Raw genomic sequence first — 24,406 nt, forward strand, 5'->3', positions numbered from 1 at the left:
TTAACTCTATGCTGCCCGGTATAAAAGATGGAAAAGAAGAACGATATCCAGGAATGCGGTCTATTAGTGAACGCGTTTCAGAGTTCCAAACTTTTCCATTGGGCACAGTGGTTTGTCCCGATGAAGAAGTTCGGAACTTCGAAACGCGTTGACTAATAATAAACCACATTCCTGGATATCGTTCTTCTTTTCCATCTTTTATACCAGGCAGCGTAGAGTTAACCCTTTATTTTAATTCTGATGTAGTATGTAATATGGGTCCACAAGGGATTCTGGATAGTACTAAGCCGTACACGAGCTCTCGAGCTCTCCACCCACAGCACAGATATGGCTATTAGCGTTCTAACTTACGAGAAACACTTGTTCAGGCAAGAAGAAAGCACCTGCCATGGAGCTCAATGGATATTAATACCATAAATAATGCATTCAGTTCTGATTGTATGTATCTGTATCTGTTTATTAGTCTGCGATGCTCTTTAAAAACCTACTTGTGCAAGTGTAGGCGGAGGAGGTGGGGGAGGGGGCACCGGCATCTTCAACTGGGCTCACTGTACCGTCTCCAGGACCTGCAAATAATAATATGTCGTTACTGTACATGCATCAATATGCCCTATTTTTTGCAGTATATTTAGAAAACCAGATACATAGAATACATGTGAAATGTTACATTTTTTTCCTCTTGGGATACCACCCTGGCATCTAGATTGCAGCTGAGTTTTATGTTTATATCTCTATGAACAGTGTCTATTGCCAGTGAGCTGCTTATCACAGGGGGTGGCTGAGTCAGACCACCTGGCACGAGACAGCTAGTCTCAGTAATGATAATCTTCTAGTGATAAAACCTTCACTGTAAAGTAAAAAAAAAAAAACAGCACACAGCCTGATAAGTAACCCATCACTGAATTCAGTGTTTCAACCCCAACCACAGGCTGTCCTCAGATTACATATCAAAAACCTGCTCAGATTCCCTTTAGGAAGCACAGTTATCTATATGCGGCCATGCAGTCACCTACAGACACTGCTGATTTTAGGGCAGTATGTAGGCCGTGTCTATATATACATGAGATATTAGAAGTCTTGTGCGGGGCAAGTGCTAATCGATGGAGTTATAAAAACTGTCTGCTCTCTACATAGCATAGGGTAATTATCGCTTTGTAAAACTGTTTGCATTTTACCATTCATTTCCACGCAGTAATCTGTGCTTAGAATTGCATCAAGTTGCAGTAAAGCGCACAAGTGGTAGATGGCCATGCATCAGAAAATGCTGCCATTTGGCTCCCTCAACACACAATTTTTCAGCATTTTTTTATTTATAACATACAGTATGTAATATGTTTTCTTAGGTAAAAGCCTGAAGGATAACAATTCTTTAAAAAAATGCCATGCCAAAATCATGCTGACTATATTAAGAAACTATATTTCCTGAATTTTATTAAATAATAATTAAAAATAGTTGAAAATACAAAATTAAGACATTAAAAATACTAGCGATCTGTGAGTCATGACATCATCCAACAGGTGTATAACAAATCAGATGGAGAAAATTAAAATATATAGTCTCAGCATTGAAAACGGATACTACCATGAGAGTATAATGCCAAAATAGTAAATGCTAAGCATACGATATAAGTATCCAAAAACGCAATACAAACAAATAAGAAAATGATGTCACATATAAGTAAAGATACAAAGGGACATTGAGATAACCAAAAAATATGCACTCGACGCGCGTTTCGCATTAAGCTTCGTCAGGAGGTGTTAGGGGTATATTTTCTTTATAGGTCTTCTTTAAATATTGTGCTTATTAGCTCTTTACCTGCAGCTCACAATACCAATGTAGGCTTGTTTTAAAAAAAGCTACAGACTTCCAAAACCCCACAAACGAAACCGCTTTGAATTTTAGATTTCACAATAGACTTTAATGTTACATCTGACAACAATTTTTTGGCCCAAAAAGTTGACACGATAAAAATTGCTACGCAGCATGCGGACTTTGAAATGGATTTGGCATTAAAAGTGATTACGGTACATTTAGGCTGAAAATCTATGAATTTTCTGCACAAGAATGAGCATTCTGCGGATTAATTGATGATCAAGCATGTTTTCCCAAAATTTGTGGTATTATTCATTTCAGTAAAAAAAAAAAATTATTATGTAAACTTTTGTATTTATTGAATCCAATAAAAAGTGAGAATCTGAAGGCTGAAAATGCTGATACTTTAGGTCATTTTTATGTCTAATGCTTCCCGTCACATATACCGGCTTCCTGTAAAAAAAAAAAAAAAAAAAAAGCGCTATAACAGGAAGGTTAGTGTTCTCTGCAAACCCACAGCCATCCTGTTCCTCTGATGCACACTCATTTCAACTACAGGAACTAACTGAGAAGACACAGCCCCGGCCTCCCCGAGAGAGGGGAGTACAGAGCATGGCTCGCGGCTCAATCACCTCTCACCAAATTCATTTCAAAGTGCTAAAATTGTAATGCCAACCAAGTTTTCTTCCAGAAATTATAAATATTCAATGTACAAATCGTTTTCTATGGCGATTACATATATTACTAATTATCGTGAAAGCTCATTATTCTGGCTGTTGCTAATTAACATAATTCTGGCTATATTCGCACTGACAGGATACAGGCTGCTGTAAAGAGCGTCTGGATCCAGACTTTAAATTAATTTTCAGAGACTGATAATTAACTTTAATTTCCTATGAAGCATTGCCAATAAGACTATACTTAAAGGAGTTGTCCACTACTTTTTATTGATTGCCTATCGTTAGGATAGGGCATCAATACCTGATCAGTGGCAGTGCAGCACCCGACACCCCCGCCTATAAGCTGTTATCGGCACAGGTAAGAGGCGGAAGTTCTTGAATGCTGCTGAAACCTAACAGCTCCGCCAAAACTGTAGTGGGCGTGACCAGGTACTGCAGATCCACACCCTCAAAAAGGGTGGATCTGCAGTACCTGGCCGAGGCTACTACAGAAAGGATGGAGCTGCTGTGTTCTGGCAGCATCTGAGAACTTCTGGCCAATGCAGGTAACAGCTGACACTCAGCACCCCCACCAATCAGATATTGATAGCCTAGCCTAAAAATAAGCCATCAATAAAAAAGTAGTGGCCAACCCCTTTAACTTTTTACAAGCAGAATACCGTTTTATCACCTATCCTGGGCATAGGTGATAACTTCTAGACTGGTGGGCTCCTACCGCTGGGAACATCACCAGTCGCCACAATGGGGCACTTTAATAATGGAGTGGAGCAGCAGTGGTCGTGCTCAGCTGCCGCTCCGTTCATTCTCTGTGGGAACTATCGGAGCGCTGTACTCTGTTTTCTCTGTCAGTGTCACAAATATTCATAACAAAAGGGCTGGTTTATTTGAGTTATAATATAGACATATAGGAGCAGATTCACCATGCTGTTTTTGGACAGAATTTTGACGTAAAACTGTTTAAAATGCCGAACATTTTTTGTGCAACTCAAATCCATCTCTCTCCTCGCTACTCCTCTGCTTCCCCCCTCTGCAAATCTCTGCACTGGCTCCCATTCCCTCAGCGTATCCAGTTCAAATTACTAATACTGACCTACAAAGCCACCCACAACCTGTCTCCTCCATATATCTCTGAACTAATCTCCCGATATCTTCCCTCGCGTAATCTCCGGTCCTCCCAAGACCTCCTACTCTCCTCCACACTTATTCGCTCCTCACCCAACCGCCTCCAAGACTTCTCCATAATATCCCCATCCTCTGGAATTCTTTGCCCCAACACGTCCGACTACCAACCACATTCGGATCTTTCAGACGGAACCTGAAAGCCCACCTCTTCAGGAAAGCCTACAGCCTGCATTGACACCGCTACCGCCTCATCACTATCGAAGCTACCGTCTCACCAACACCGGAGCTCCTGCAACCCTCAACCTATTGTCTCCTTCCTCACCATCCAGTAGAATGTAAGCCCGCAAGGGCAAAGTCCTCGCCCCTCTGTATCAGTCTCGGATTGTTAGTTTGTTTACTGTAAGTGATATCTGTAACTTGTATGTAACCCCTTCTCATGTACAGCACCATGGAATCAATGGTGTAATATAAATAAATAATAATAATAATACTTCAATCTGTTACAGGTTTACCACAACAGAGAGGAGTCAGAAGACAGCAAAGTCTGATTTTTCCTACTCCTGCACTTCACCTTCATATTAAACAGTGCAAGTTTATTTTAGCAGTGTAGGGATTCATCTGTTCTGTTGAGAGCTCCTGGAGCATTAGGGCTCTCAGCTGTGCACTGTTAGCCACTCCCATTTCCTATACAAACTGGGTCATGGCTAGCACTCATTGTCAGAGATTGCTTATGCTGCATGGCTGGTTGTTGGTGGTTATTATTGGAGGAGGCGTTTGGTGGATTTATCTGTGACTTTGTCTTGGATTTGGGTGTGAGATAATTCCCTTTCTTCTCCTACTTTGGTTTAATCCCATCCTCCACTCCCCGGTGTTCACCTTTGTTGTTTATATAAGTACTAGATTGTGGCCCGATTCTAACGCATCGGGTATTCTAGAATATGCATGTCCCCGTAGTATATGGACAATGATGATTCCAGAATTCGCGGCAGACTGTGCCCGTCGCTGATTGGTCGAGGCAACCTTTATGACATCATCGTCGCCATGGCAACCATTATGACATCTACGTCGATACTGTGCCCGTCGCTGAATCAGAAACGTGGGATTTCTACCTCCTTTATGACATCATCGTCGCTGTGCCCGTTGCTGATTGGTCGAGGCCTGGCGGCCTCGACCAATCAGAGACGCGGGATGCCTACGTCCTTTATGACATCATCGTCGCTGTGCCCGTCGCTGATTGGTCGAGGCCTGGCGGCCTCGACCAATCAGAGACGTGGGATTTCCAGGACAGACACAGACAGACGGAAAAACCCTTAGACAATTATATATATAGACTAGATTGTGGCCCGATTCTAACGCATCGTGTTTTCTAGAATATGCATGTCCCCGTAGTATATGGACAATGATGATTCCAGAATTCGCGGCACACTGTGCCCGTCGCTGATTGGTCTAGGCAACCTTTATGACATCATCGTCGCCATGGCAACCATTATGACATCTACGTCGATACTGTGCCCGTCGCTGATTCAGAAACGTGGGATTTCTACATCCTTTATGACATCATCGTCGCTGTGCCCGATGCTGATTGGTCGAGGCCTGGTGGCCTCGACCAATCAGACGCGGGATTTCCAAGACAGAAAGACAGACAGACAGAAAGACAGACAGAAAGACAGACAGAAAGACAGACAGACAGAAAGACAGACAGAAAGACAGACAGAAAGACAGACAGAAAGACAGACAGAAAGACAGACAGAAAGACAGACAGAAAGACAGACAGAAAGACAGACAGAAAGACAGACAGAAAGACAGACAGACAGAAAGACAGACGGAAAAACCCTTAGACAATTATATATATATAGATGATTGGTATTTTCCTTTATCCCTGTTCGTATTACCTTGTTAGTCTGGTTGGTGTACCACGGTATACTACTACTCCCGTCTTCCCTGGGTGGAGGAAGGGTACAGTCTGAGGGTGGATTCAGGTGCTAAGAAGAGGTACGTGGCCCCGGTGTCTTCATCATCAGAAGTAATACGGGAGAACAGGGCGAGCTAGGGTGCCCCTAGCGTTAGGGACACGGAAGGAGCCCCTGGTCCTAGGACACCTGACAACAGAGTCGTGACACAATCTTTGACTGGAATACATTTCCAAAGGAGGCACACAGCAGCTAAAAGTTGCTTCCAAGTCGTATAAATTTGGTGCATCTTATACTAGAGCACTATTCATCGAGACTGGAATACAAAACTCTGGTCTTTATGAATCAGGACCATAGTACTTTAAAAGGGGTTGTCCACACAAAAAAAAGTTCCCCATGGGCTTCGAGCTATAAAAAAAATAGCAAACTGCATGATACCTACCAGCACCTACCTGGCTCCAGTATAGACCGCTCCATTATCTGAGCTTACACAAGAAGAGGTGATGTCATCGTTCCACCAGCGAAAGGACCACTGCGGGCTGTGATTGGCTGCAGCAGTCAGGTAACTTGAATAATGGGTCATTTTAAAAACAACCAATGATGCGCTGATCAAGTCACCTGACTGCTGTAGCCAATCACTGGCCACAGTGGTCCTGCTACTGGTGTAACGGTGACATTTCCTATTCCCGTGTAAGCTCAGACAACGGAGCGGCCTCTGCTGGATCCAGGTGAGTATTAATAAGTTTTACATTTTTACAGATCCAAACCCCTGGGAAACTTTTATGTTATTCCCAGACAACCTCTTTAATTATAACATAGAAGCACTGATTGCATGGAAACAATAACAACTACTAGGACTTGGATTGTGAAAACTGACCACAGTGACTGGGTGATTTAATACAGGGCAAGTGCGGAGCAGTGATCCTTAGCTCGGGGTGGAGGAAAGCCTAGCTACGGGTCTGTATTGTGGTTTGGGTTGTATTATTGGGTACTTTCTGAGATGCATATTTGAAGCTGATAAGTCATATTTTGCTATAAATGAAACAAATGGAAGTGCAATTCCAGTAATAGAGGCTCATTGTCTATACGGCAGTGTTTGTGAATATGGTCAGAAAGAGGAATGCAGAGATTAATAGTCCTCTTCAAGTTCAGACGCTCTCCAGCAACAATCCTGCCATTCAGGAAAGTTTAGCAGAAGTTACTAAGAGGATAAAAAATATGGCACAAGCAAACTCTGACCCAATGTCGCATCTGTCTGTAAGATACCCATGTAAAGCACAATTCCGCACAACAGTTAGATAAAGCTGCTTCTGTTTAATGACGTGATTTATAGAATATTGTGTGACTGTTTCATTACATAAGATCAGATTTTATCTTTTAACTTTTATATGAAAGTTAAGTTGTTTACTTAAAGTTCAGGGCGATTCTTCATGATTGTAAAAAATGATATGGTCCCCCTCTAGAAACATCACACCTCTTTTCTATGGTATTTGGTATAACGCTATGTTAGCTGAGAGTTTTTTGATGCTTTCCAAAATGACAAGTTTTTCAAGCAGAAACCCCTTAAATAACGGTATGCGCACAAGGGAAAGTGCCTAAAAAAAGGGCAAAAAGGAGTGAACATAGGCACAGCAATGTAAAAATGACTTGCTGTAGATATGACGTGACTGGTCAATTCTTTTATGCATTTTCCGCTTGAAAGATGATCACTATTAATACATAAAATAAAAAGAAAAAACCACCAGGGGCGAGGCCACTGCACGGGATGTCCGAGGAGAAGTAAAAAAAGAAGCTTAAAGAGGTTGCATACTACTTTTACATTGATGACCTATCCTACGACACCCAGCACCCCTGCCGATCAGCTGTTATCGGTGTCGGCGTCCGGAAGTACTCACTTGCGGAGCTGCCCGACACCGATAACTCCTGATTGGTGGGGGTTGGTCGATCAGACATTGATGACCTATCCTAAGGATAGGTCATTAATGTAAAAGTAGTGGACAACCTCCTTAAGGAAAGCCACCGCCGGCGTTTTCCTGAAGCGGTTTTTGCAGAAAAGAACTCAACATAAACGCCAGTGTCTAAAAGACGTCTCAAGCCCACTCCCTAGGGATATGTGGTCATGACATCTTTTAAAGTTTGACACTTCATGAAACTCTGGTGTTTTTTTTCCTGAAGCTCCTTTGGTGCTCTTTTTTTTTAGGTAGTTTCCTGAGTATTTTTCCAAATGTTTTGCCTGCGGGTGGTCTTTGGAGAGTTTTCCCATGTTTATTGTGATGCCTTTTTTTTACTGTCCTGTTCCAGTCGTGTTTTTTTTCCTCCATTGAATAATAAAAAAATAGTTAGCATTTTTTTACTCAAAAATTGTGGAAAAAGTGTCCAAAAGACATCCGGACACCTTTCAGGCACCTTTAGAACTTTCTATTGAATTGTAAGGTACAGAGCATCATCCGAGCGAGAAGCACCAAAAGAATGGTCAGGTCACTTCTCGTAACCGCTTGACGTTTTTAGAAACCTGAAGGACTTAAAAGACACTCAAAAGCCTGAACATATGAACAGTGAGACTTTTTGTTTACATAGAAGTGCATGTGCTCATTGTTTTGAACATTTACTGATTGGATTTTCAGGTGATTTCTATGGCGGGATCTGCATGAAAAAGATGTGTGCATATAAACCAAGGGAGTTTTTGGAAGCATTGGAATTGCTGCTGAACCAAGATTACAAATGCTGACAAGTACATTTTACTACTGATACCTTAAAATTAGATTTGTAAAGAGTTAAAATTATTTTGGAGATGAGAAAAAAAAAACACATATGAAAATATTATCCAAAGGATCATAAAGTATTATGTGCACGCAATTTTCTGTCTCATGGGTCTTAGTAGGGTAATGGTCAGCACATCTGTCCAGAGGTTCACTTCAGGTTACACGTCCCGTTCTTTAGAAGGTTAGATCAGGCCTGCAGTTAGAAAACATCTCACTTATTTTTCCCTGTTAAAAGAACGAGTTACTTACGCCGGTCACTGAACACCGAGCCTGCAGCTGGCATTAATCTGTGCTGACTCCAGGCACCCAAGGAAGAATTTCTATATTCTGGAGATTTAAAGGCGTATACGGTACCTATCAAAGACAGAATGCTGTTTTCACTTGTGACTATGCTGTGTCCCCAATTTACCTTCTGTTTTTTTTATATAAAAAAGTCTTAAAGAACATGTACCAGAAATGCGATGTAGCATGGGGATGTCCGAGTACGGACTGCGACGTATAGACCGGCCGTAGACCTCCAAATCCAAACTTGACAGTTTCAAATGTACCCATGAGGCTATAAAATTCCGGTCAGGAGGCCTGAAATTAGCCGTATATCATAGTCTGTACTCGGACTGTCAAATGTGGATGTGTGAATCCGGCCTTACAGAGAGGATCACGATACAAAAAGTTCTACAAAATACAAACTCAAAGTTGGGGGATTGTTTAAGGGTTTTACACCTATGATTGTTCTACAGAATAAAAGCTCATTCACGTCAGTCATTGTCACGTATGAGAAAATCAGAAATTCATAATTTACATTTATTTAAAGTCACTTTTTTGGTCTTGTTCTATTCATTTGATTTTTTTATGTCAAATTCTTCAAACTGGCACACATGATCCATGGGTTTGGCTCAAAGTCAAAAAAGCTGTTAATTTATGTCTCTAATAACCATTTTATTTGCCACTCTTGAGCAACAAAAGTCACAAAATCTTCACCAAGCCATACGTTTGACTTGTGACCTCAAATACACTCCCTGACAGAAGTTATGTCGCTTATCCATGTTATGTAAATAAAAGCTTATAACCTGACGTTAAATTCATCCATTGGTTGAATAAATTATTCTTTTGAAAGCTGAAACCCTCTGAAATGTGGTTTAGATTAAGAAAATAAATTGGCATCAATGCAGAAATATTGATCAGTTAATGGACACAGAATGGTCAGATTTTGGCAAGACAAAAGTTTTGTCGCCCACAGAAAGTAATGTGATATTCAAACAAATAATTAACTTAAAATACAAATATATGTTGCATAATATTGGTGAATGAAGTTGTGGTGCTATTAGAGTCATATTTAATATTTTGTGTGACTTCCATGAGCTTGAAGGACTGCATCCATGCGGATCAACAATGATTCATACAATTTATTAATGAAGTCATCAGGAATAGCAAAGAATGCAGTCTAACATGCCTCCCAGAGATCATTTAGATTCTTTGGTTTTGTCTTCCAAGCTTTCTCTTTCATCCTACCCCAAACATGCTCAATGATGTTCATGTCTGGTGACTGGGCTGGCCAGTCCTTGAGCACCTTGATCTTTTTTGCCAGGAGGAACTTTGTTGTAGAGATGGATGTATGCGATGAAGCACCATCCTGCTGCAGAATTTGGCCCCTTTTATGATTTGGAATATAAGAGGTAGCTAATACTACTTGATATTTTAGGCTATTGATATTGCCTTCCACCTTGCAAATGTTTTGCACACCCCCATACTGAATGTAACCCCAGACCATGATCTTTCCACCACCAAATTTCTGTTTTCTGGGTGTATTTTGGATCCATTCGGGCTCCAGTAGGTCTCCTGCAGTATTTGCGGCGGCTGTGGTGTAATTCTACTGAAGATTCAGCAGGGAAATCCACCTTCCGCCACTTTCCAGCGTCCATCTGTTTAGCAGGCTGTGGGACTTTGCAAATGCCACACGTTTTTTATTTGCCTTTTGTTTAGTGCTGGCTTCTGGGCACTGATTCGACCATGGAGGCCATTTTGAGACAGAATCCTACAAACTGTTCTAGTTAACACAGGGACTTGAGGTGACCAGGCCTGTTGGAGCTCTGCTGCAGTGGAAGAGGGGCTTGCTTTAGATTTTCTAACCCACAAACGTTCCTCCTGAGCAGTTGTCTTGCGGGGTCTGCCGGACCTGGGCTTGTCAAACACATCTCCAGGCTCTTCAGGGTATGTACACATGTATTTTGGAGCTCTGTTGATTTTTCTGCAGCGGATTTGAGAAATCCGCAGGTAAAAGGCACTGCGTTTTACCTGCGGATTTACCGCAGTTTTTATGCGGATTTAGTGCGGATTCCACCTGCAGTTTACACCTGCGGTTTCCTATTGTGGAGCAGGTGTAAACCGCAGCGGAATCCGCACAAAGAATTGAGATGCTGTGGAATGTAACCCGCAACGTTTCCGCACGTTTTTTTCCGCAGCATGTGCACTGCGGATTGCGGTTTGCATAGGTTTACATTGTACTGTAAATGCATGGAAAGCTGCTGCGGACCTGCAGCTGCAGATCCGCTGTGGATCCGTAGCAAAATCCGCAACGTGTACACAGAGCCTCAAATCTTTTTTAATTCTTTGTACTTGACGCTGAGACACATTAAAGGTGCCAGCCACCTCTTCAGTGGATCTGGTCTTCAGCCTCTTGATAATCCAGGCTTTGGTCGCAGGGTGGATTTTTGGCATGTTGTCAGAGCTCAAGTTGCAGTTCAAGTGAAGGTCTGGGGTGCTGGGTTTCTTTTTTTACACACACTAATTAACCGATCATTTACTGAGCACAGGTGAGGATGTAAACTAAGATTGGGTGCATTATATGACCAGGCGACAACTTTTCTCTTACCAAAATCTGACCATTCTGTGTCCATTAACTGATCAATATTTCTGCATTGATGACAATTTATTTTCTTAACCTAAACCACATTTTGGAGGGTTTCAGCTTTCAAAAGAATAATTTATACAACCAATGGATGAATTTAACGTCAGGTTATAAGCTTTTATTTACATAACATGGATAAGTGACATAACTTCTGTCAGGGAGTGTACAAGTATAATTCAGAACTTTATAGTAATGGCACACTGACCTCAGAGTAATAATGCCAGATATAAAGTATCCCTAAGATACTGCCCTTTTTGTGCCCCAGACAAAAGTAGTGCCCCACATGGTAAGCATGCCTCCATGATGCACCATGTTGGACTCTAGGAGGGTGAATAAACAGCAATTGTTTTTTTACTACTAATGGAGCTTATAGGAAAAATGTATCTGAATGGGGTCTATAATGGTCTTTCAGCTTTCAGACTTCGGGCTCGTGCAGATGATGGAATTCTCAGTCCGTGTGCAACTTGTATGCACCACAGACCGCACACGGCGAGTACGTGGACCTTTTATAGCTAGTGTGTCAGTGCCCCAAAGGTCAGAGTTGGAAAAAAAAACCCAGTATGCGCTCTTCTGGTCTGATTTACGGACTGGAATAATATATGCAGGAATAGGTAAGGCTGTAATACGAACAAGCACAGAGAGCAGCACACGGAGCCATTCATGTGTGGAATTTACGGTCACAACTGGCCCAATTTTCAAAGTGGCCGTTTGAACCTGGCCGTCCTCTAAGAGGAACCATATGATCCAACATTGCCGGCTCCAGCTATGATGCAGCACAACATCTAAAAATCACAGCTATGTCCATGACTTATTTCTTAGTTTCCTGCATGCACCAGCAACTAATTTTCTTGTAGAGAAGTAGAAGCTTGCAAAAGCAGAACTTCAGCCATCATTGGATCAGTTACGTGTACAAAGTCCAAGAGAAACTTTTTATTTATATGCACGTTGTCATAATCCAGCAGTAGAGTGCCATAAATAACCGCGCTCCGGTGCTAACACCGAAATCATTCTCAGAAGAAACATTTCCTGTGTTTAAATAACAGTCAGTAAAAAATGTAATTGGAAACGATGAGAAAACTAGAAATGAATAAGGAAAGACGCCGTAACTCCTGAATCGGCATTGTACAGTCATGGCCAAAAGTATTAACACCCCTGCAATTCTGTCAGATAATACTCAGTTTCTTCCTGAAAATGATTGCAATCACAAATTATTTGGTATTATTATCTTCATTTAATTTGTCTTAAATGAAAAAACACAAAAAGAATTGTCCTAAAGCCAAATTGGATATAATTCCACACCAAACATAAAAAAAGGGGTGGACAAAAGTATTGGCACTGTTCGAAAAATCATGTGATGCTTCTCTAATTTGTGTAATTAACAGCACCTGTAACTTACCTGTGGCACCTAACAGGTGTTGGCAATGACTAAATCAGACTTGCAGCCAGTTGACATGGATTAAAGTTGACTCAACCTCTGTCCTGTGTCCTTGTGTGTACCACATTGAGCATGGAGAAAAGAAAGAAGACCAAAGAACTGTCTGAGGACTTGAGAAACCAAATTGTGAGGAAGCATGAGCAATCTCAAGGTTACAAGTCCATCTCCAAAGACCTGAATGTTCCTGTGTCTACCGTGCGCAGTGTCATCAAGAAGTTTAAAGCCCATGGCACTGTGGCTAACCTCCCTCGATGTGGACGGAAAAGAAAAATTGACAAGAGATTTCAACGCAAGATTGTGCGGATGTTGGATAAAGAACCTAGACTAACATCCAAACAAGTTCAAGCTGCCCTGCAGTCCGAGGGTACAACAGTGTCAACCCGTACCATCCGTCGGCGTCTGAATGAAAAGGGACTGTATGGTAGGAGACCCAAGAAGACCCCACTTCTTACCCCGAGACATAAAAAAGCCAGGCTGGAGTTTGCCAAAACTTACCTGAAAAAGACTAAAACGTTTTTTGGAAGAATGTTCTCTGGTCAGATGAGACAAAAGTAGAGCTTTTTGGGCAAAGGCATCAACATAGAGTTTACAGGAGAAAAAAAGAGGCATTCAAAGAAAAGAACACGGTCCCTTCAGTCAAACATGGCGGAGATTCCCTGATGTTTTGGGGTTGCTTTGCTGCCTCTGGCACTGGACTGCTTGACCATGTGCATGGCATTATGAAGTCTGAAGACTACCAACAAATTTTGCAGCATATTGTAGGGCCCAGTATGAGAAAGCTGGGTCTCCCTCAGAGGTCATGGGTCTTCCAGCAGGACAATGACCCAAAACACACTTAAAAGCATTAGAAAATGGTTTGAGAGAAAGCACTGGAGACTTCTAAGGTGGCCAGCAATGAGTCCAGACCTGAATCCCATAGAACACCTGTGGAGAGATCTAAAAATGGCAGTTTGGAGAAGGCACCCTTCAAATATCAGGGACCTGGAGCAGTTTGCCAAAGAAAAATGGTCTAAAATTCCAGCCGAGCATTGTAAGAAACTCTGATGGTTACTGAAAGCGGTTGGTCGCAGTTATTTTGGCTAATGGTTGTGGAACCAAGTATTAGGGCTTGTTTTCACTTGCGAGGAACACGTCCGTGTCTCGCATGTGGAAACGAAGCTCTGGTGCCGGCACTCCAGAGCGGAGCGTGCGGCTGCATGTGTTGCTATGCGGCCGCACGCTCCGCTCCACAGTGCCAGCGCCAGAGCTTCGTTTCCACATGCGAGACACGGACGTGTTCCTCGCAAGTGAAAACAAGCCCTTAGGCTGAGGGTGCCAATACTTTTGTCTGGCCCATTTTTGGAGTTTTGTGTAAAATGATCAATGTTTTGCTTTTTGCTTCATTCTCTTTTGTGTTTTTTTTTTTATTTAAGACAAATTAAATGAAGATAATACCAAATAATTTGTGATTGCAATCATTTTCAGGAAGAAACTGAGTATTATCTGACAGAATTGCAGGGGTGTCAATACTTTTGGCCATGACTGTATGTACATGTCTGTCAAAGACTGCAGCGTCTACTTCCATCTACTTCATACTATCTACTTCCAAGGGTATGTGCACACCACGTCTTTTTCAGGTGGGTACTCTCCATCCGCCTGAAAAAAACGCTAGATGAAAAGCTCAAAAGAAGGAACTTCTACACTGCAAAACAAAAGCGATTTACTGTGGAAATGTTTTATCTTTTCAGATTCTTTTAGCTGTTTCAGTTTTCCTAAGCTGCAAAAGCAGTTAAAAGAAGAGACAGGATTGTTCCTTGGGCAGCTGCTGCTTGGAAGCCGCTCACCAGTTTATTCAATGCAAATTTTTTTCTTGAAAAAGTTGTCGGCCAAAGGCATTGTAAAAAATATAGCCGAAAAGACGCTGCAAAAACTTACCGAAAAGACGCTGCAAAAACTTACCGAAAAGACACTGCAAAAACTTACTGAAAAGACGCTGCAAAAAAGCCCCCCCCCCCCCCCCCCCGAAAAGATGCAGCAAAAAATAGCTGTGAAGACGCTGCAAAAAATAACCGAAAAGATGTTGCAAAAAATAACCAAAAATACACTGCAAAAAATTACCGAAAAGATGCTGCAAAAATGACTGAAAAGACGCTGCAAAAAAATAGCCGAAAAGACACCGAAAAAAAATGCTGAAAAGACGCTGCAAAAAGTAGCTGAGAAGATGCCAAAAAAAAGAAACTCAGAAAAAAAAGTTGCCTGCATGTCCTGTAACGTCTCCGTTCTGAAAAACTCATCGGGTTTGCACACGTGTGCAAATCCAGATTTAATTTCCTACCAGCACTAGCTGACACTATTTATGAAGATGGGAATAACCCTTTAACTTTAGTGCTATGTCTATGATCACATGCGAGTTCACATTGGTCTTAATTTACTCTTGTTTGGATATCAACCTGGATACTGGGAAACACTCTGTGGAATTTTATTCCGGAGGTCTCTAAACTGTGACTATATAAGCACTAAAAGTGAAGTGCGTAAGTTTCCAATCCTGCAGCAGATCTCATTAATCTTTGCTGTTTAGACTCTGGGGAGATATGTGCTCACTCAGTAAATTTCGAGACTGGGTCAATGAGAATCTAAAGGCTATGTTCCCATGATGAGCTTTTGGTGAGTTTTTGATGTTGCAGATTTTCTGCACCTATTGGGCTATGTTCACAAGTTGCTTTTTTTTTGCTCCTTTTTTTCTGCAGCCAAAACATAATCTGTTGGTAGTAAAAAGAAAAAGCTGCAGACAAAAAGAAAGTTTTGCTGTTTTTTGCTGCGTTTTTCAGGATCCCAAGTTCAGCTTTCCTTCCACCATACAAGCATGAACAATGCAAGATTTTAGGCCACCAATGCAAGACATATGTGAAACCATAGAACATTTTTTGAGAAAAGGACAATTTGATCAAATGATTTAGTGGAAAAAGATTTGTAAAAGTTTAAAAAAAATAGTAACTATTCTGAACAAAAAAGATCATATGAGTTCATGAAAAACACACAATTGCAAATGTAAAAACAGCAGGGGGAGTTGACTTGATCAGGCATAGTTTACCTAAGACATTGGCAGAGCTTTGAGTTGGCAGACGTTTTTTTTCACACACTGGCTAGGACCATTGAGTTGGTCAGGTATTATTCATACTGGTTTGCCATTGTTTACTTTCACACATTGGTCGGCCATTCTTTCACACATTGGTCGACCATTCTTTACTTTCACACATTGGTCGGCCATTCTTTCACACATTGGTCGACCATTCTTTACTTTCACACATTGGTCGGCCATTCTTTCACACATTGGTCGGCCATTCTTTACTTTCACACATTGGTCGGCCATTCTTTACTTTCACACATTGGTCGGCCATTCTTTCACACATTGGTGGGCCACTGAATTGCCCAGGCTTTGTTTGCTTTAACACAGAGGAGTCAAACTGCATTCCTCGAGGGCCGCAAACAGGTCATGTTTTCAGGATTTCCTTGTATTGCACAAGGTGCTGGAATCATTCTGTGCAGGTGATTAAATTATCACCTGTGCAATACAAGGAAATCCTGAAAACATGACCTGTTTGCGGCCCTCGAGGAATGCAGTTTGACACCTCTGCTTTAACACATCACTAATTTAATTAAACTGTACTAATACTAACTGCTAGGTGACATTTTGGTTTAAATTTAGGAGAATCACAAAAATAAATGGGTTTCACATGCTTCTGTACCAGCTTTTTTTCACTAAAAACGCAGCAAAAACGGCTAACAACGTTTTTTGCTGCGTTATAGCTGCGTTTTTTTGCACTTACCCATTGCTTTCTATGGGTGAAAAAATGCCATAATAACATCTAATGACAGAACCCCTAAAACTTTATCTCACAACTTATCTCTCCAGACTGCAGAGACACTTCCTATTTTAACTTCTGCTATAATTGTGAAATTATTGTGGAAGAAAGAAAGCACATAACGTAACTCCTGCAGTCAGAACTAGTAGGAAAATCACTTGTTTAGTTGGTACGGGTATAATCCTATTTTGCACCTTTCAGCATGTACCCGCAGGATGTGCCCAGAGGGTCAGATGGGTGCAGGTACCACCTATGAAGAACAAAGCTTCGGCTCCTGCCATCAGGAATGGAGAGATGGCTGACTGTCCTTGATTGCATGATAGCTGATCACGTCAAGACAAAAAAAAAAAACATTCTTACTTGCAAAATTCCACCACAAAAAATATTGCAGCATTATTTCGTTTTAACATTCGGCTTCCTAAAGGGTAGCCGTCTTATCAGAGCCTGAAATGTCACACTACTGATATGTAGTAATAATAAAGGGATATAAAAGACAATATCTGATAAGAAGATAGTTTTATCAGGGCGGGTACACCATTGGACAATTGCAGGAACAACCGCATGCTGAGAAGTGAATTAAAGATAGTCCCAGTTCCAATAATGCTGGCAGAATGCGGATGAAGAGAAGACAACCACTAAAAGAAAAGTGGATAACTGGACTTATTGAACCGGTATGTGCACAAAAAGAATTGTAGGTCGTTGTGGGTGGATGACAGGATTTGTATGAAAGGTACGCTTAAGTAATCATAGTTTGTGGGCTAACGATACGATGTTTAATTAATTAAGTAGATCTTTTATGTAAATACATCAGTTATTTTTAAGTTTGACTTTGCTACCTTTAAAGTATTCAAGCTATATTTGGAAATATAGATTAATGGATCGTGTTTTACTATTGACCTAGACTACTACAGCATCATTATTTATTCATGGGAAATGCCGCAAAAATGTCTCCACTGTAATTAGATGCTGATTATATTACCGTACCATCGTACTTCATGTTCTCTAACCGGAGCCACAGAAAACACAATATCAATGCAAACATCACTACTGGTACGAGACCCCCAGCTTCAGGGTAACCACATGCATGCAGTGAGCGATTAGCACTTGAGCATGCTCAGATAACACCCTATCCGAGCATGCTCGCTCATCACTACGCGTTTTTCTCTTACATGAAAAAAACTGACGTATGAATGAGGCCTACGGTGAATGGACCTGTGATTTGAGCTCTGTAAGCATGATGTAGAAAGAAACGTGATTTATCAGACCAGGCCAAATAATTCCATCACTCAATGGTCCAGATTGGATGCCCATTGTAAGCTCTTATGGTGGTGGACAAAGGTCCGTGTTGACCGGTCTACGGCTATACAGCTCCATACACAGCAAACTATTATGCCCTGTGTGTTGAGACCTTCCTATCATAGCCAACATCAACTGACTAAAGTACTAGTCATTTCTCTGTAAGTTTAGACCTGTAGGCTAGCCTTCGAATCAATGGGTTTTGGGCGGATTCCCTAGTTGTCCTTACGTGGAGACACTCCACAAGATCTGATGTTTGGAGATACTCAGATGCAGTCGTCTAAACCATCAAAATTTTGGCCCTTGGCAAAGTCGCTCAGCTCCTTATTCTTGCGTCTAACAAATAAAGAACTGACTTTTCAGAGTTATAGATCCCACCACTTCTCAGATCCATTTCACACGTTACACACATATATCTATTACATACCTTTAAAGCATTGCTCCACTATTTGTATACTGATGACCTATCCTAGTAATAAGTGAAGAATATTAGATCGGTGGCGCACCGACATCTTGAAGTCCAACTGTTCTTGGTGGCGGAGGTGAGGCCCGGATGTTAGTAGTTGCGGAGGTGAACAGCTCGTCAACTTTGTGTTGGCTGCTGCCGGGGACCGCAGATCCACTCTGGTTAATTGCAGATTCCAGCAGCGGCTACTACAAAGTTGAGGAGCCGTACTGTTCAGCTCCACAACGAACATTTGACCGCTGCCGGCAGTTGGTGTGCCTGGTGTTGGACCTCCACCGATGTGATATTGATGACTTACCCTTAGTATAAAAGTAGTGGATCAACCCTTTAATAATAAATACATATTAATGGTATTGTTACGTAGAACAATCAGTACTGTAGGATGAACATCGTTATACTTATGGCAACTCTTCGCACTCCTTGCCTAAGATCATTAGCCATGTTAGAGAACGTGATAGTTTTGAGTAAGTAGAGTCTTCTCCATGTGTAGAAGACATAAATGACTTAGAGAAAAGATGTAACATTACCGCTTACACAGCGTCTTACCTTACAGCATAAATAAAGGATTGATATCTTCAGAAGAAATATTAATGTAAATTCTCACTGACCTGAGTTACGGCTGTTAGTCTGTTAAAGCCCAAAATGTAAGTTCCTCTAAAATCAAGTAAGTAGTTCATTTCCTGTACAAACTGCAGATGACGACAAACTTCCTCTTCGCTGCACCTTATTATAATTCAGGTTTTTTTTTCCTGCAATCTGACACAGTGAGGCTACACCGTGGGTGCCGGGGCTGCGGAATCGCCCAGATGGGATGTTTTACTCACCTAGCACAGAAACCTCAGTGCTAAGCAGAGCTTAAGATGAGATGGGCAATCAGGTCATTTTCTTCGTAATTTCTAAGAATACCTATCTCTATGTATAAAGAATAATGATGCGTAAAGGGGGCTTCCCATAGGGTAAAAGGACATCGTTGGTGGGGTCAGAGAACAGAGCAGAGCTGGGTTGCTAACCATCCTTCACAGGTACTTTTCTCTGCCGTCGGTCGTGTTCGGCGGAAAAAAGCAAGGTGTGTGAATTTTTTAATTTGTGCAAGGACTTTTTATTCGAGCCTAAACACACACACGCATCTTATTAACTGCTCCAGGAGCCAAGTATTGAGGAGTCAAGAATAGGTGACATGGGTGTGCTGTCACTGATCGCAGTCTGCAGGGCAACAGCCGCATGTTAGGTGTGTAAGGGGGTGTGTAAGGGGGTTCAGAGCTTCACGAGAACATAAGAAGAAAAGATTGTCTCTCCACTGATAGATTGTCACTATATGGGGCATGGCGTAGACATGGGATGTCAGTATGCAGGGCATAGGGGATGGACTGTGGGTGCAGTCTGTATAGATTTACTAGATGGTGCATTATGGTGCACACATCTCAACTACTCCACTCACTCTTCAAAAGCAGTTCTGTCACCAGGTCAAAAACAAACAATTTTTGTTCTTATTTTATTCCCGCTGCTCCCATTGAGGATTTTGTTTTTTCAAATTTGCCATTCGGTCCATACCTATGAACTTTTTTTTTATCCAGTACTATATTTTATGCTCACAGGATCCTCTGGGGCGTGTCTTTAGGGTGCTCAGCATTATTGCCCTGTGAGCCACGCCAAGCCGCTAAGCTAAGTGATTGGCTACAGTGGTCATGCGCTATGTGGATGTGAGGTCACCACTGCAGCCAACACACCAAGACACGGGCAGTGGTGGAGATCCATTTTCCCTACAGTAGAAAACCCCCTTTAAGGTTTGTAGATCAGCTCTTCTTTTGTGGTGTTTTGAGGGCATGACATGGTGGTGTGGCTGCTATAAAGGGGCAGAGCTTATGTCCATAAAAATGTTGAGCCATCTGTGATTTTTGCTAAGTAGTCCATAAAATTTTGGGGGTAGATTGGCAATCTACCCCAAAACCTCAATCCAATCGAGAATCTGTGGAAAGAGCTGAAAACTGCTGTTCACAAACGATCTCCATCAAACCTCACTGAGCTCGAGCTGTTTGCCAAGGAAGAATGGGCAAGAATTTCAGTCTCTCCATGTACAAAACTGATAGAGACATACCCCAAGCGACTTGCAGCTGTAATCGCAGCAAAAGGTGGCGTAACAAAATATTAATTTAAAGGGGGCTGAATAATATTGCACGCCCCACTTTTCAGTTTTTGAATTTCCACAAAAATTTTTAAATAACCAATAAATTTCATTCATCTTCACAATTGTGTTCCACTTGTTGATTCTTCACCAAAAATTTACATTTGGTATCTTTATGTTTGAAGCATGATATGTGGGAAAAGGTTGAAAAGTTCCAGGGGGCCAAATACTTTCGCAAGGCGCTCTAAGGGCCCATACTCACTTGTGAGAAACTTGGATGAGTCTCGTATGTTAATACCCGGCGCTGCTGCTGGCACTCAGATCAGAGTGTGCGGCCGCATAGGAATACATACAGCCGCACTCTCCGCTCCTGAGTGCCGGGTATTAACATACAAGACTCATCCAAGATTCTCGCAAGTGAGTATGGGCCCTAAATGAGAGAAACACATGTGCGGCCATCTCCCCGGTCCTAGACAGCAAATGATGAGCCCACGTCTATTTCAGTCTATTATTTCAGTCTGTACTGTATGCTTCAAGAGGTAGTAACCGGGAATGGTCTTCCAGCAATCTTGAAGGAGTTCCCAGAGATGCTTAGCACTTGTTGGCCCTTTTGCCTTCACTCTGCGGTCCAGCTCACCCCAAACCATCTCGATTGGGTTCAGGTCTGGTGACTGTGGAGGCCAGGTCATCTGGCGTAGCCCCCATCACTCTCCTTCTTGGTCAAATAGCCCTTACACAGCCTGGAGGTGTGTTTGAGGTCATTGTCCAGTTGAAAATAAATGGATGGTCCAACTAAACGCAAACCGGATGGAATAGCATGCCGCTGCAAGATGCTGTGGTAGCCATGCTGGTTCAGTATGCCTTCAATTTTGAATAAATCCCCAACAGTGTCACCAGCAAAGCCCCCCCACACCATCACACCTCCTCCTCCATGCTTCACGGTGGGAACCAGGCATGTAGAGTCCATCCGGTCACCTTTTCTGCGTCGCTCAAAGACACGGTGGTTGGAACCAAAGATCTCAAATTTGGACTCATCAGACCAAAGCACAGATTTCCACTGGTCTAATGTCCATTCCTTGTGTTCTTTAGCCCAAACAAGTCTCTTCTGCTTGTTGCCTGTCCTTAGCAGTGGTTTCCTAGCAGCTATTTTACCATGAAGGCCTGCTGCACAAAGTCTCCTCTTAACAGTTGTTGTAGAGATGTGTCTGCTGCTAGAACTCTGTGTGGCATTGACCTCGTCTCTAATCTGAGCTGCTGTTAACCTGCGATTTCTGAGGCTGATGACTCGGATAAACTTATCCTCAGAAGCAGAGGTGACTCTTGGTCTTCCTTTCCTGGGGAGGTCCTCATGTGAGCCAGTTTCTTTGTAGCGCTTGATGGTTTTTGCCACTGCACTTGGGGACACTTTCAAAGTTTTCCCAATTTTTCGGAGGGACTGACCTTCATTTCTTAAAGTAATGATGGCCACTCATTTAATTACTTAGCTGCTTTTTTCTTGCCATAATACAAATTTTAACAGTCTATTCAGTAGGACTATCAGCTGTGTATCCACCAGACTTCTGCACAACACAACTGATGGTCCCAACACTATTTATAAGGCAAGAAATCCCACCTATTAAACCTGACAGGGCATACCTGTGAAGTGAAAACCATTCCCGCTGACTACCTCTTGAAGCTCATCAAGAGAATGCCAAGAGTGTGCAAAGCAGTCAAAGCAAAAGGTGGCTACTTTGAAGACCCTAGAATATAAGACATATTTTCAGTTGTTTCACACTTTTTTGTTACGTATATAATTCCACATGTGTTAATTCATAGTTTTGATGCTTTCAGTGCGAATGTACAATTTTCATAGTCATGAAAATACAGAAAAATCTTTAAATAAGGTGTGTCCAAACGTTTGTCTGTACTGTATATCTATATGGCAAATCCACTGGATAATACATATGCCCCAGGGTAATAACTTACACCCCAAAAAGTAATGCTTCAAGTTCACAAAAGAACAAAGGGATCTCGGTGATAGGTAAAGTGCGGCGGACACTTCCGACTTTCTTTTCTTAATTACATCACTCTGCATAATGATTACAACTTAGCTCCAGTCACTTAAAGGGGTTGTATTAATTGCATTTCCTTAGTCTTTAATATTTGATCAATGGAGATTCTATATCAGGCACTCCCACCGATAAGCTGTTACCGTTGTCCCAAGGAAAACAGAAGTAAGCAAACCAAACAAAGCCGGAATACCAGTGCACTGTGTAGTGGCCGTTCTCGCGTACTCAGCTCCTATTGAACTGAACGGGAGCTGAGCTGCAGTACCTGAGAACAGCCACTACATAGTGTACAGCGCTGTGGGGCTCCAGTTTTGTGCACTGGTCACTTCCAGCAGATTGGCAGGGGGGATGCCAGGAGTCTGATACCGATGACTTATCTTAAAGGGAACCTGTCACCCCGTTTTTTGAGATTGAGCTATAAATACTGTTAAATAGGGCCTGCGCTGTGTGTTCCTATAGTGTATGTAGTGTACCCCGATTCCCCATGTATGCTGAGAAATAACTTACCAAAGTCGCCGTTTTCGCCTGTCAATCAGGCTGGTCAGGTCGGGAGGGCGTGGTGACATCGCTGGTTCTTCCTCAGCTTTACGTTGGTGGCGTAGTCGCGTAGTGGTGAACAAGCAGCGCGCGATCTGCGCTGTCATCCCTTTCGTCGGTGGGGGCGGCCATCTTCCTGGGGCCGCGCGTGCGCAGATCGAGTGCTCTGCTGCACGGGGCTTCAGGAAAATGGCCGCGGGATGCCGCGCGTGCGCATTAGAGATCGCGGCGGCCATTTTCCCAAAGCCGAGTTTGCATCTCGGCTTTGGGAAAATGGCCGCCGCGATCTCTAATGCGCACGCGCGGCATCCCGCGGCCATTTTCCTGAAGCCCCGTGCAGCAGAGCACTCGATCTGCGCACGCGCGGCCCCAGGAAGATGGCCGCCCCCACCGACGAAAGGGATGACAGCGCAGATCGCGCGCTGCTTGTTCACCACTACGCCACCAACGTAAAGCTGAGGAAGAACCAGCGATGTCACCACGCCCTCCCGACCTGACCAGCCTGATTGACAGGCGAAAACGGCGACTTTGGTAAGTTATTTCTCAGCATACATGGGGAATCGGGGTACACTACATACACTATAGGAACACACAGCGCAGGCCCTATTTAACAGTATTTATAGCTCAATCTCAAAAAACGGGGTGACAGGTTCCCTTTAAGGTTGGCGGTGGAGGTCAGTCATTTGAGGGACTGGAGAACCAAACGTTAGGTCATATCCTAGCAGTAAACCTTAATTTCCTATGATGGAAAAAAAAAACAATTATGCGATTGTTAATTAATGAACAGATCTATCAGTGACGCTTCGTTATGTCCAAGCACAGGGCGAGATTTTGAAAAGTAAAAGAAAAGTTTTAAAAGTTTTATTCTAGGTCATTGATGTTGAAGCAGTCTGCCCCTTCAATAGCTATGAACGTGCATCTGGGCCCTTATGTAGATCGTCTGACCATAATCTCCAACTTCACAGGCAATAATGGGCACTTTATGAATCCACAACTCCGTTTACCTCGTGAGAGGGAGAAATCATTGTACAAACAGACATCATGTGAGCGGGTCAACTCCTGAGCAGCCTCCGGGGACAACATGGCATTAATCCACTCGTACGAGGAAGGAAATAGGGTTGTGGGAAAGACTGCAAATCAGCAGAAACCGTAAGAAATGATCAATTATTACCCGAAATAACGAGAGAGAATGGCCTCACTATTATACACTGCGAGCTGGAAAACTGGAGCTGAGCGCCAGAAACCTGGGGGATGACATAGAGTGCACTATAGAAAGATCAAATCAATCCAGTCACAGGTTTTAATTTTTGGGATCGGAACCGAATAAGAAATTGTTTCATGCAGCAATTTTTTTTTTTGCTATGGACACTGGAATGTTGCTCAAAGTGCAAAACTAGTCAGGTCAGGACTCGTGCACATGGACATACTACGCTACTCAATGCACTTACATGGACGAAAGTATTAGGAC

General features: G+C 42.5%; 1 protein-coding gene across 4 annotated transcripts in view; it reads right to left on the reverse strand.

The window, feature by feature from the left end:
- WIPF1 (WAS/WASL interacting protein family member 1) overlaps positions 1-24,406 on the reverse strand; it is a 59,052-nt gene that overhangs the window by 17,280 nt on the left and 17,366 nt on the right. For 2 of the 4 annotated variants that reach the window (XM_069733177.1, XM_069733179.1), the window contains exon 2: positions 489-566. In XM_069733177.1, the coding sequence (XP_069589278.1) occupies positions 489-533 (45 nt within the window). In that variant the 5' untranslated portion in view covers positions 534-566. Of the gene's footprint in view, positions 1-488; positions 567-5,507; positions 5,584-18,839; positions 18,884-24,406 lie in introns of those variants that run through there. The other 2 variants (XM_069733178.1, XM_069733180.1) reach the window with 2 other exon arrangements.

This window comes from Ranitomeya imitator, chromosome 7, assembly GCF_032444005.1.
Source record: "Ranitomeya imitator isolate aRanImi1 chromosome 7, aRanImi1.pri, whole genome shotgun sequence".
Taxonomy (NCBI): domain Eukaryota; kingdom Metazoa; phylum Chordata; class Amphibia; order Anura; family Dendrobatidae; genus Ranitomeya; species Ranitomeya imitator.